Consider the following 13,801-nt stretch of genomic DNA (forward strand, 5'->3'; position numbering starts at 1 on the left):
GTTTAAACGAAAATGACCTCAGAGTTTTTTCTTTGTTTTTCGATTGCCGGCATAAGTGAAGATGCAGTTTATTTCAGGTATGCCCTGACGCCAGACGACGAAGACACATACACAAAACCAGAGTGACGGCCGAAGAGGACAATGTTGCCACACGGACTTGGGGTCATGCACGTTTAACGTGCCTTGAGCAGCGGAGGTATGTTTTCCAGGGACCAGTGCGAGGCTGGTCACGCTGGAGGGGTCCACCACTAGACGACGCATGCCCAGGACACGAAAGTGTCACATTCACGTGCCAGTGACATATATCAGTTATAATCTGGTGCCGACGACTATCACGATCTGTTGCCGTGACTCTTGTGTCACAACGTGATGCGCGTGACACGTCCCGTTACAATACTTTCGGGTGTTAGTAGTTTTCTAGCACGGTAGAGAGAGCTTACCTTCTTCGCAGTGGCCCTGCCAATGCTTTCAATGTAATTGTTCCAACTCATATTTCCTGTGAACATAAGGCCAAAGAGTTTGAAAGATGTACTCTCAGTCACTGGCCATTGCTATTGGTGGCAGAGAAGGTTTCTTGTAGTTATTGAAGGAAACCAGTTTAGTCTTGGCAGCATTGAATGTGACCATCCATTTATGTCCCCATTCCACTACAGATTGGAGGTCATCCTCTAGTGTTTTTGCCATTTCTTTAGATATGTGTTCATTTGTATTCCTGTCATGCCTGTTATAGAGTGTAGTGTCATCAGCATATATACCCATCTCAGTTTTGTCGGGGAGGTCATTAATAAATATCAGGAACAATAGAGGTCCAAGAATAGACCCCTGAGGCACTTCCACATTTATATCACACTGTTTAGATGTTCGACCGTCGAGGACAACCTGGATTTTTCTCTTATCTAAGGATTTAATTATGCTAAGTATTCTACCAGTGATACCGTATGATTTAATTTTCCTGAGGAGACCCTTGTGCCATACCCTTTCAAAAGCCTTAGATATATCTAGAGCTACCGCTCTGCCCTCCCCCGCTTTGTCCAGTGAATGGTATATATGTTCAGAGATTACAGTGAGGATGTCAGCTGTGGAACGGGCTTGTCTAAATCCATATTGTTTGTATAGATGTTTAGTGAAGACTGTTAGGCGGTTAGTATGTGAAAGTTAGGAACTTGAGGTTAAGGATTCCACTACTAAGGCGTATGTATAATGTAGGGTTTTAGTGGCAGCTAGAGGGGGGGGGAAGATTGTTAGCTTTCAAGGGTCAGGGTTATTTACTTACAGAATACAGTAAAGTTTCATTTGGATTTAGAGTTTACAGTATTGTTTTAGTTTGGGAGAAAAGAATAAAATCTACCTTCATTTCCCCTATTTTGCATGCAGGTTAGACATAGGCAGTCGTCTTGGAGGTAAAGAGAAACAATTATTTCGTCGTGATAAGGAATTCATATTTTTAGGCAGTCATTAAGGTTGGGTTGGGGATAAGACAACGTATCTATTCAGAAATAAGTCCTATCCCTCAGCTAATATCATTATAGATTTCAGTTACAATTATAGTAACAGTTAATTAAACGCTATATTCAGTGGTTTGGTAGAGATATAAACGAGGCCTCTTTATTAATACAAGCGAGCATAGGGTAATTGTAGATATTAAGTATCTTACTTAAATAAAGTTCTCCTCACTTCTACGGTAGAAAAATAAATCCATGTTTGTGCTAAATTCGGAACATTTATTTGGCCTAATGCTATTTATTCTCTAGCCTTAGTACAGAGCGTGGAAATTATTTTAGCTGGAAGAGAACATGATTGAGTTTTGCTTGGGGGGGGTGAATTTAAAAAGCTAACCTTTAGTCAAAGTATTTTGTTTACATAAAATAATAATTCTAAGTAATATTTAAAAAAAATGATGGGTCTATTATATTCCTTGATCGTTAAAATACTGAAAATTGCATTAAAATTTGTTGATTTCCTGAATTTTGGTGAATTTTGAAGTTAAGGGGAAGGGTCAAAATGTTTATACACTTTGGGGATCGGCCTGTAAAAAACCCATCATTTGAGGCCCCTAGTGCCGCTCTGCGACTTTTAGTTTTGGAGAAGATAGAGTTTGAAAATATGGAGACAGACCGATAGACAGACAGACCAACAGGCAGACAGCCGTTTATATATCAGATTTGGTGTTTTAAAAATTTTTCCCCCCACAAAATCTTATGAAATAATGTTTTCAAGGATGTGACCAAAACCCCTCTATTCAATAGGTTTTGGTCTATCACCATTCGAGCATATAATCCAAACGTGCACCTCTGTATTAATCAATACTAATTGTTACTACAGCTAAACAGAGAGGTGGTACGAGGGATGATAGTGATTTCAATAAGATGGAGCAATTTTCCAGATTCCAAGTAGAAGGTGTGATTCACATTCACTGAACCTTACCCTCTCCGTCTCCCAATTTTTATCTGTAGGATAATATCAAAGATATTCTCTATTAAAACAATCACCCAGACTATTCCTGAACGAAAAAAAAAATGCCATCATAATTCAGGACAGTGCCAAGAGAGTTATTGACAATTTTGTCATATCCACGTGTGCTTATTATAAAACTGATATCCACGTGTGCTTATTGTAAAACTGTTGGACGCTCATGACTACAACATGGTGGACAAGTCGCTATTTACTTACTTTTCCACGAGGGCAGAGCTAAACACAAAATTAGTCTTCAATTAAAAATTAGGCTTAATTTCAGAAGAATGTCCAATGGGTAGCTATTCTGTACAACTCCTGGAGATAAATAGTTTTTGGTGGTAGCTGTTTAGTGTAAGTCTCGGACTTTAAAATTTTGCAGACAAAAAGTAAAAGATCTTTCTCATATGGACACGAAAAACTTATGTGTGGGAATGCTAAAAAATACAATATTTTTATGGGACAATTCTAGTTTCTAATTGGTTGCTAGCAGAATGTGGCTTCCGGTGTCTATAAGTAGAATCTTACAATATTTTTAATCATTTCAAGCATCATGTAATGATATAAAAATATTGTACCAATTAATGTTAAATGTGGAGAAATCCAGCTCTCCAAAATAAGGTAGTCCGGATTGGGGCAAAAGTAAAAAATTTAAACTGACTTAAGACAAAATTATGAAGTGAGATATCAGAACAGATACTACACTTTCATGCCTCAAATCATACATAAACTGAAGTTTATTTGTACCAAGTATGATTCGATTGTAGAAGGGATTGGCATATTTTTTGGGTGATGTTGAATCATTCTGTACAGATGAATTGGAAACATTATCGGTTGGGCAGAGAGTAGCTTGTAGAAGGGATGGGTTGTTTCATCACTATTTTACTTATTTTATTTATAAATGGAGCACAAGTTAGGGTTAGCCCATTGATATTACATGACTTGAACTCGACTGAACAAACTCACCTTCTGTAAGTGAATACAGTTACCATGATTAGAGCCACCAGAATAAGACCACCAATAATTCCGGCAGCGATCTTCACCCCTGAAAGAAAAGAATAAAACCATTTTACAAGAGAAGAAAATTATACTACAAAAAAACAAAAAAACAAAAAAACAACAACTGTAGCTGCCATTAACCAACTTGCCATGCATGTGATAATTAACAGCTTTGACATTATTCACTGACCAAAAATGAACAGACTAAACATTACAAGGGCAACAAAACTTGGCACAGTTATTAGTCTTTCTCTACATAGGAACCACCCAGAGTTATGCATTTCTCCCATCGTTTGATGCACTTCTGGAGACCATTTTTGTAGAACACCCCAGGTGGGTCCTCCAACCACGACGTGACTTCAGAAATCAAGGCTGCATCATCTGGGAAACGCTTTCCTTTCAAAAACAACTTCATGGCTTGGAAGAGGTGAAAGTTAGAGGGTGCAAGGTCAGGAGAGTAGGAAGGATGGGGGAGGATTCCATAACCACACGCCCGTGCTTCTGATCTGGCGACATATGAGTTGTGGACCGGAGCGTTGTCCTGCAGGAAAAGAGTACCTTTGCTGATCTTGCCCCTCCTCTTGATTTTGACAGATTCCCTTAATTTCCTCTAAAGCGAAGCATAATAGGCTCCTGTAATTGTGGTACCCTTTGTCAGGAAATCTGTCATCACTACTCCGTCCTGGTCCCAGAAGACTGTGAGCATAACCTTACCAGCAGAGGGCTGCACCCTTTGCCTTCTTTGGAGGTGGTGAGTCCAAGTGCTTCCACTACATTGACTGGGCTTTGGTCTCTGGATCATAGTGATGGACCCAGGTTTCATCCTGTGTAATCAGTCTTTTGAAAAACTTTGACTCATCTTCTTGGCACATCTCCAAATTCATCCTCGAGCACTCGACGCATTCTCGCTTCTGGAATGGTGTGAGCAACCTGAGAATCCATCTGGCAGACATCTTATGCATATGCAAATGGTCATGAATGATAGTTTCCACAGACCCTGTACTAATCTTGACAACTTGGGCTATTTGGCGAATAGTAATGTGCCGATCTTCCAAAATGGCAGCCTGAACTTGACGGACAGATGCCTCATCAATGACAGAAGGAGGCGACCAGGTCTGGGAGCTGTTTCCACAGACTTCTGGCCATGTTTGAATTCATGATGTCTGCGTTTTACAAGGTCATATGATGGGGTATTATCACCATAATTTTCTTTCATTTCATCAAAAGTCTCCTGTGGTGTGCGTCCTTTCAAATACAAAAACTGGATCACTGCCCAACATTCAACAGGCTCCATTTCACACCTGACTCAGTTCAAACACCTGTAAAACAGAAACCACAATTAGTTCAGAGCTGTAATTTGCCACATAACCCGTAGAGATAGAAATCATTGCACATGCAAGATATCAGCTAGTTCAGACAATTGGAAGTGGGTCAGGGGCATTACTTATTGCATGCCCTTCGTAAATCAGGTAAAAAGTTGATATTGTACAGAGAACCATACAGAAAGCTGGGCTGTATCTGCACAGAAAAGCAGGAAGTATGGGTCTCGCAGAAATTGCCCATTAACATTGAGCAACTATTGTGAGCACTGGGCAATAGCTGATAAGATCCCAAAATCCAAACGTCATGATGGTACATCAACATCAAAATGGTACATCAACATCAAGAAACAAGAACCAGGAGAACAACCTCCATCACGAAACTGGCAAAACATTTTGGACAAGACTGTCTTACAAATGAGACAGAATCACAAACTAAGGCTGCTACAGACATTGCTCAAAAGAGTCACCAAAATTACACCAAGAGCTTCCACTGTAGAAAATATGAAGACTGAGCCAATCAACAACGTGCCAAATATTTACTAGATAAACCACCCCAGCAATACGTAGATAAGGAAGGTTTTGTATACTAGCTGAAAAGAGGATCGCTTCACTATGATCAGGAGAGAATGATAACGGATGCTCAAAATCAAGATTTGATGACCAATGCTTTTAAGGAGATGAATGGTCTCAGCAATGACAACAAGTGCAGATTCTGCCACACAGAAGTAGGGAGTGTGTGTCAGCTGACATCCAGCTACAAGGTTCTACCAGGGGACGGCTACTATACAATATGATACAATGGAGCACTTGTAAATATCTCCAGTGGACCATCTGGAAAAAGTTGAATATCGAATGTAGTAGCAATTCCTGGGAACATAAACCAGAAAAAAAAAACAGTTGAAAATAAGTCGTACACCATCCACAATGGCTATACGATTCCTACAGCTATGTACTTAGAAAACAAAGCTATTAAACCTTACACAGTGATATGAGCCAAAAAAGGAGAGAGTAACAACCCTATGAGAAGAAGTCTTTGTTCCTAATGATGCTGGCTTAAACAGAGTTGGTAGAGAGAAAATAAAAAAATACCAAAGTCTTATGTACGACATGAAAAGAAACTGGAATCTTTGAAAGATACCCATCATTCCAGTAATTATAGGAGCAACCAGACTCATGAAAAAAGAATTTCCCAAACTACCTGGCGAATATACCCGGTGAATCAAGTGCAAGAGAGATAGAAACAATTGCACTTAAATGGATGTTTAGAATCTTAAAAAGCTCAGTTGAAATGTCTGACATCCAGTAGGATGCCCCATCCCCAGCAAAAACAAAATAAGAATACTGAAAAAAAAAAAAAAAAAAAACTCTGAGAAAATGACATGGTGTAGTGGCTACAGGTGTAGACTATGAGCTAAGCATATCAGGTTCGAGTTGTGTTGGGTGCTACTGTAGCACTATCTTAAATACTCTTGGGAAAACTATCACTCAATCAATCTTCCTATGGATTAAATAATAGGCTACACTAAATTTCGGTTGTGCAACTAATCTAGGAGAAGGAAAACTCTTTAACATCAACTTTTCTCTGCATATCGTTTTTCCAATTGTTCTAGACTTCTTATTGAATTCAAGCAATGCTAGTTCAGCAGAGATGTGATTGAAGATGGTGTGATAGCTGCTTCACTATAGACTTCTCATGCTGGAATCCACTTCCTCTTCCCTGCCTCCTACTCCTTCTACTGGTTTCATTAAATTTGTGTGCTTCATGATAAAATTACTATTTCATACTTAAGCATGACAGACTGACTGAGCAAGGCAGCATTTTATAGAGCTGCACAGACATTACCGATAAATAAATAGATGTCCATGGTTGAATTAAGTTAACTCGACTTACCGATCATTAAATCTTCTATTTTCTCCTTTTCAACAATCAGAATGTTTTCTTTTGAAGGAGTGGTGCTCCTCTCTGAAATAAAAAGACAGAAGATTTAATCGTTTTGAGACACTATTTTTTTTTTTTTTTTTATTAATATAAAGTAATTTACAAGGTCGCGACATTGGACATGCTGTTACATGAAAAAAAAAAAAAAAAAAAAAAAAACCCAAATAAATCAAAGAGGAACATTTTGGAAAAAAAATCTAACAAGAGTTGATGTCAAGAAAAGTCTTCATCGAACTGATTAAAAAAAAACGTGTATCTGTTCCATGAAAAGCAATTAAGCTTGTTTAATTATTAATTGCTTAATTAATCTTAACATGTTGCTATTGTCTCATTTCAGGTTTAAAAAATAGGACTTATGATTGATAACCATTCCAGCAGATTTTTTTTGTTATTGGTCCCGACGTTCCTGTGCCCCAATAGAGTGCCATACTTATAACCATGCACGCACCATTATTGTTATACATACTATAGGTTTGCTATACTTAGTGTAAATCATATCACTTACCTATTGGTGAGGTTTTATAATTTCCCTTTGTCTTTTTGCATGTCACAGTCACCTTTTCGTTATTGACAGCTGGAATGAAGAGAAATGCAACTTACTGGTGGGAAATTATGTGCATGTGTGATTGGGGATAATGTACGACTGCCGGAAAAGAAAGAAGGTTATTAATGCAAAGACAATGGACGTAAATAAAAAAAACAAAGACACCATTCGTAGAATGAACAGTCAAATTATTGACGATAAGTGAACACTTTTCTAAGTTTTGCTATACAGGGATTCTTTTAGCTCATTACTAATGATTCATCACTAAGACCAAAAGCCATTCGAGTGTAAGGGTTAATTAGATCGACAGTTATATGATGAATAATACTATAAGAGGATTGAAAATGATTAATGAACAAAGTTGGATCACCCATGGGAACGGTTTATGACAAATATTTGTTGACATTAGGTTTGAAGATGACTATGTTGTAGTCTGCAGGAAAGCATTGAATATGTTCCACAGATGGAAAACCATTGCAAAGAAACTATGTTCATAGAAATTCTACCTAATGCTAGGCACATGGGGGAAGAAAGAAAAGATTTTTTTAAGTTGTGGTAGTAAGAGGAGTTCTTGCTGCGAATGTCTTATAAGAAGGAATCGAAGATTGGAGCTCAACCGAGAACGTTCTCAGGGTTGTTGCAATCTTATGTTTGTTTTATCTTTGTGCAATATTCAAATCTCATATATTTACCACTGCATAACAGATAGTCAAGGTAACCCAAACCACTTCTTCTTCTTCTTCTTCTTTTTCTGCTTCTTCTTCCCCTAACTCTTCCTCCTCCTGAGATACAATTTTTATTTTTTAATTTTATTTGCTTGCATATTTTTGAAAAACTTTTGCGAAAGAAGAAATTACATTTTAGTCGCAAGGGAGACAAATCTTAATATATTCTTCAATTAAAAATATAGATTATTTCCATTTGCTAATTCAATTTTTCTCTGATTAGTTAAAAGTTAAATATCATATTTTCTGAGCCAGACTAATTTATTGTTTATATCTTCAAATAACATGACAGAAACGTAAGTTATTTTTTTTAAGCTTCAGCTCCCCCCCAAAATGGTTCTTTATCACTGTGCCACATATGTAGTAAAGCCGGTTCCCGTCAAAAGATAAAACAAACAGCATGAAATTGATGCAGTTATGATAAGATAACATGCTGACATCATACCAACCCCTTTTCAATCTGATTGAGTTTTACAAAGGGAAAGGAAAAAAAACAAAACATTAAAGTAGACTTTAAAAACGATTGTAGCTCAGTACGTTATTATTATTATTGCCAACAATATGGCACATCAATAACAAATGAAGATCCAACTATCTGTTGTCTGTTTTCATCCAGATTTATGCCCTGTACAATAATTAGGAAAAGCCGTAGAAAAGGCCTATTTCGATGAAGATGCAGAAGAGCCGTTGATATCTAATGAAAAAAAAAAAAAAATGACACCAAATGAAATTAAGAAGGCATCAGTCAATGACACTGACTCATATGTACATTCGTTTCTTTTTCATAAAAACAAACGAGATTTCTTCCCATTAAATCCAGAAAAGCCGATTCCTTTTTTTTCTACTTTTATTCAACCTAAAACAGACACATTGCCACTGAGATGCAAGGGGATATTGTAATTTATGGGCTATATCGTTAGGGACATCGTAAGTGGGAAGTTGATGTTTGTTCATATTACATTTAAATTTCTGCATGTAACTACAGTCAAAGAAACAGGTAAAAGGAAGAGAATTTCAAGGGTTAACAGTTTGAGGAACGAAGCTATCAAAATAGAAAGCCTTCAAGAATCTAAAAGTCGGATGAAAAAAAAATGCCTTCCGGAATCTAGAAGTGGTATTTTATAAAAAGCCTTTTAGTATCTAAAAGGTGGGATTTTATTAAAAAAAGCCTTTCAGGATTTAAAGGGCGGTATTTTATAAATAGCCTTCCAGTTCTAGAATCTAAAGGGTGGGGTTTTATAATTAGCCTTCCAGAATCTAAAGGATAGTATTTTTATAAAAAGCCTTTCAGAATCCAAAGTGTGAGATTTAAAAAAGGCTTTGAGAATCTAAAGAGTGGGATTTTATAATAAGCCTTTCAGAATCTAAATGTGGAATTTTATAATAAGCTTTTCAGAATCTAAAGGATGCGATTTTATAAAAATGCCTTCCAAAATTTAAAGCGTGAGATTTTATAAACAGCCTTTCAGAATCTAAAAAGTGGTATTTTATTAAAAGACTTCCAGAATCCGAAATCTGATTGGTGTGTCAGCTGAGAGCATTTAGGTCGTTTACAGAGCAGCAAGTTCCTCGGAACACATTCAATACTTTTAAAAGAAGCACAATGATGCAACATTACGGCGATTGGACAAGGACTAGAGCTTGGTAGACAGTGTGGGACCTATTAGAAAAGTGACTCCTTTGAACCTTATCCAAGACTAGTGGCTGGTGCACTAGCCCAAATGTGACAAAAATACTGCATTAACTTACAATTAACTTTCAGCCATATTTGATACGCATTCCAGGATTTATCCGTTATCAATTTTAAGTTAATGCGATGCGAGTCGGTGATATTGAGAGACTGTTGATACATGCGCAAATCACACGGGAATATAAGGCTATTGTTTTCATTGTAAACGCTGAGGCTCGAGGAACAGTTCGTCAACTGGAAATCCAACGTGAAGATGAGGGCTTCAAGCCTTAATGCTTCGTCACTCTCCACCGTGCAGTCGCATTCAGATTCGTTGCTAGTTTTGTCCATGGCAGGAAAACCGGGATTGTGAATGTAGATTTTGCTTCCATCAATTTTTTTCTCCTCGCAAAAATCGATTGTTTTTTCCTCTAAAATAAACAAATGAAAGAAGTCAAAATAAACAAAGAAATAAAACAAGGAAACAAACATAAAAGATTAAAATATCGTATGCAAACAGTAAATTAAACGTATGCATTATAAGCCGGTAATAGTAATTAAACTAATACCATTAAAATCAACAGATTTTTATTATTAAATGAAAAAAAAACAAAAAACAAAAACGGTAAAAATTAACACATTTTTATTATTAATTAAAGTAAAAAAAATATATGAAAATTAAAATCAATATATTTTATTTGGTTTTATTCTTACAATGAACACCATTAAAATTAATAGTTTTTATTTATTTTTTTATTGAAATAAAAATCATTAAAATCAATACATTTGAGTTAATTTTATTATTGAAATGAATACCATTAAAATTAAGTTTTTGTTTGATTTTATTATTGAAATAAAAACCATTAAAATCAATACATTTTTATTTGACTTTATTATTGAAAAACCATTAAAATCAATACATTTTTATTTGGTTTTATTGTAGAAATGAAAATCATTAAAATCAATACACTTTATGTGGTTTATTATTGAAACAAACACCATTAAAATCAACACATTTTTATTTTATTTAATTATTGAAAATAAAACCATTAAAATTGACACATTATTGCCATTAATAAAAGCATTAACTGAAATAAAATCATTAAAATGAACACATTTTTGCCGCACAGAAAGAAATTGGTTTACAACACTGCGGCCTCACAACTGAATGTACTTTTGTATAGCTGGCGTAGTCGGGAATCAGGCAAACAAAAATCACATCGTGGGAAGGTATTAAGAAATGGAATTATAAATACTTCGATCCCAATGACTGAATTCTATGATAGTAGAGTCGGTTGTTTTGTTTTATGGCATATCATCACTTTTGGGGTTATTTAATGCAAAATCCAATAATTTTGGGAAAATATTTAGAGTTGTTTATATTTTCAAATATTTATCTATAGTGTTTGGTTTGGTTGTTTTGTTTTATGGCATATAAACACTTTTCAGGTTCTTGAATGCAGGATCTAAGAAGTTTTGAAAAAAAAAGGTTTTCTGCTTCAAGTTCTTTATAACTTCAATTTATTTAATGTTTATTAAATGGCGTTTAGTTTGGTTGTTTTGTTTTATGGTATATCAATCTCTTTTTGGAGTTCAGTCATTTTGGTAACAGTTTTTATGTTTCAAGTTCTTTTTATCTTTAAATATTTATTCATTGTGTTTAGTTTGGTTGTTTTGTTTTTATCATATATTGACCCTTTCAGGTTATTTAATGTAGAATCCGTTAATTTTTTTTTTTGGGGGGGGGGAGGTCTCATCATTCAAGTTCTTTATATTCTTCTAATATTTATCATGGTATTTAACTTGATTGCTCCGTTGTTGTTTTTATTTTGGGATTTGCAGAACATTATTGAGTTTTGCAAAGGGAAATGAAAAACAAAACAAAACAAAACAAAAACAAAACAAAACAATAACATCAATGTTTGGGTCAGAAAGCTGATATCTTCATACAACCTGATCTGGTAGCACCAGAGAATTCGGCAATAGAATTACCTGAGGAATGAAAACAAAACTGATTATTTGTGAACATGGTTGTTGTTTCATGAAAAGCAATTTGATTTGCCCACACCGTGGAGACGTCTATGAAACAGCTGTTACGTCCTGGATATGATAACCAGCTCCCTGAATGTTAAACACCATAAAACGGTAAGCACATCCTTTACATTGAGGGGTTGATATGACGTCAGTTACGTCTAATTGATGGGTCTTATCTTTGAATTCTTGTCATTAATGACAAGGATGTTTGTTGCTGGAATTGAACGCTTGTATAAAATAAGCGGCAGACACATTTCCTTATAAAAATAATAAATTTATTTAAGAGCATTTCCTTTAACTCAGAGAGTTGAGGCACGCAACCTGTTCTCGACAAAATCGAGAATCCAACTTTTTTGATCCGCCTCGTAAGACGCCAAGGCTTCAACTAACAAATATTACCTCGTGACAGAACGAAAAGGAGAGAGAGAGAGAGAGAGAGAGAGAGAGAGAGAGAGAGAGAGAGAGAGAGAGAGAGAGAGAGAGAGAGAGAGAGATTGCATGCATATTATATTACAATAGAACAATGCGAGCAGGAAAAGTAATATGGTTAAGCTTAAACATGGAAAAGTAAAGGACTGGCTGTTAAAACTGGAAAAAAAAGGGAAAGCTATTCTAGTAAAGAATATAATAACTTTATAACTTAAAATATTGCAGCATTAAGAATTGATAATATAATGTCATAAATTGAATTAAAAGAAATTCTTAATGCTGTAATATTTTAAGTTATAAAGTTATATTCTTTACTAGAATAGCTTGTCCCTTTTCTTTTCCAGTTTTGTCACTCAACATTGGTCTAATCTTTTTTTCAATCCGGCGACCTTCGCTTTTTTGTCAACAAACTGTTAGTTTGAGTCAAGCGAAGGATTGCTGTACACGCCATGTTTTTCATAACATGTTTTCTTCAACTTTACCTGTCTTCCCAAAAGGACAAGAAAGGTTAGACATAAGTTTTTTTTTTAAACATGGAGAGCTCTAGCTTCTCCCAAAAGGGTTCTTTATAATTTTGCCAAATATGCAGTTAAGCCGGTTCCCGTTAAAAGGTAAAACAAACAGCATGAAATTGACCTACCATAGATGCAGTTTCCTTCCACGATAAGATAACATGCATTTTGACTTGCATTTTCACATTTGCTGTCTTTCACATCCCACGTCGTTTGGATCTCGCATTTGTTTCTTCCCGAGCATTTCTGCGTCTGATGGTCGCGCATGAAGGTCCAAAAGTTTTTGATCAAACAATCAGTTGCATTTCGAGAACACGTGACGTCCATGTTAGTTTCCGTACAGTTTTCAACAGGGAACCCATAAGTTACTTCCTTAAAGGCGAAACGCGTGCCCGGGTTGCATTCTATATTGATAAGATCTTTTCTGAAATAACAGCCAAACTTTACCACAGGAATATCGCAGAATATAACTAAAAAAATAAATGAAAATAAATAAATAAATAAATAAAAAGAAACAGAAATAAAAACAGAAATAAAAAATAAAGGCAAAACATAGTTACATTATTAATTGTTCGTTATGCCTCTTGAATATCTCGATTCGTCAGTTCAAAATCTCTACATATAAAAATGTAAATTTGGTTCGTTAAAAGTGAATAAAACCATATTTCTACGTTACCAATTTATTTGAAATTTTCAGACAACCCATCTTTAGAGTCGATGGATGTTTTTATGTCAAATTTACCTCGCGAATTATTAAAATATTAAATAAAATATAAATATTTTTCGAAATCGTTTCTGCGAGACTTGCCCGGTTTTATTTCTGGTAACTTCCGTTTCAACTACTCTCGAATTACCAGATAAATAAAAAAACAAAACAAAAAAAAAACTTACTCATGCAGAGAGTGATCCGTGCTGAAATAATAACGTTATTATTTAAAAAGCCATTCTTAACATGGGGAAGGGAGGGTGTTTTGTACCTATTCTGTACTTTAACCTTACAATTGAATAAAAACATATCATAAAACTTTAATTAAACGTGGAAATACGATTAAAAAAATAGCGCGGATCACTTTCTGCATTAGCACACACACACACACACACACACACACACACACACACACACACACACACACACACACACACACACACACACACACACACACAAATAACATATTTT

General features: G+C 35.5%; 1 protein-coding gene across 2 annotated transcripts in view; it reads right to left on the reverse strand.

Moving 5' to 3' along the window:
* Window positions 1-13,801, reverse strand: part of LOC145248099 (uncharacterized) — a 94,531-nt gene that overhangs the window by 3,888 nt on the left and 76,842 nt on the right. For both annotated transcript variants that reach the window (XM_080109889.1, XM_080109888.1), the window contains exons 2-6: window positions 12,753-13,094; window positions 9,730-10,080; window positions 7,217-7,285; window positions 6,664-6,735; window positions 3,418-3,496 (exon numbers count right to left, since the gene is read on the reverse strand). In XM_080109889.1, the coding sequence (XP_079966015.1) occupies window positions 3,418-3,496; window positions 6,664-6,735; window positions 7,217-7,285; window positions 9,730-10,080; window positions 12,753-13,094 (913 nt within the window). The remainder of the gene's footprint in view (window positions 1-3,417; window positions 3,497-6,663; window positions 6,736-7,216; window positions 7,286-9,729; window positions 10,081-12,752; window positions 13,095-13,801) is intronic.

The sequence above is a fragment of the Euprymna scolopes genome, chromosome 26 (assembly GCF_053919585.1).
Source record: "Euprymna scolopes isolate OS-2025 chromosome 26, ASM5391958v1, whole genome shotgun sequence".
Lineage (NCBI taxonomy): Eukaryota > Metazoa > Mollusca > Cephalopoda > Sepiida > Sepiolidae > Euprymna > Euprymna scolopes.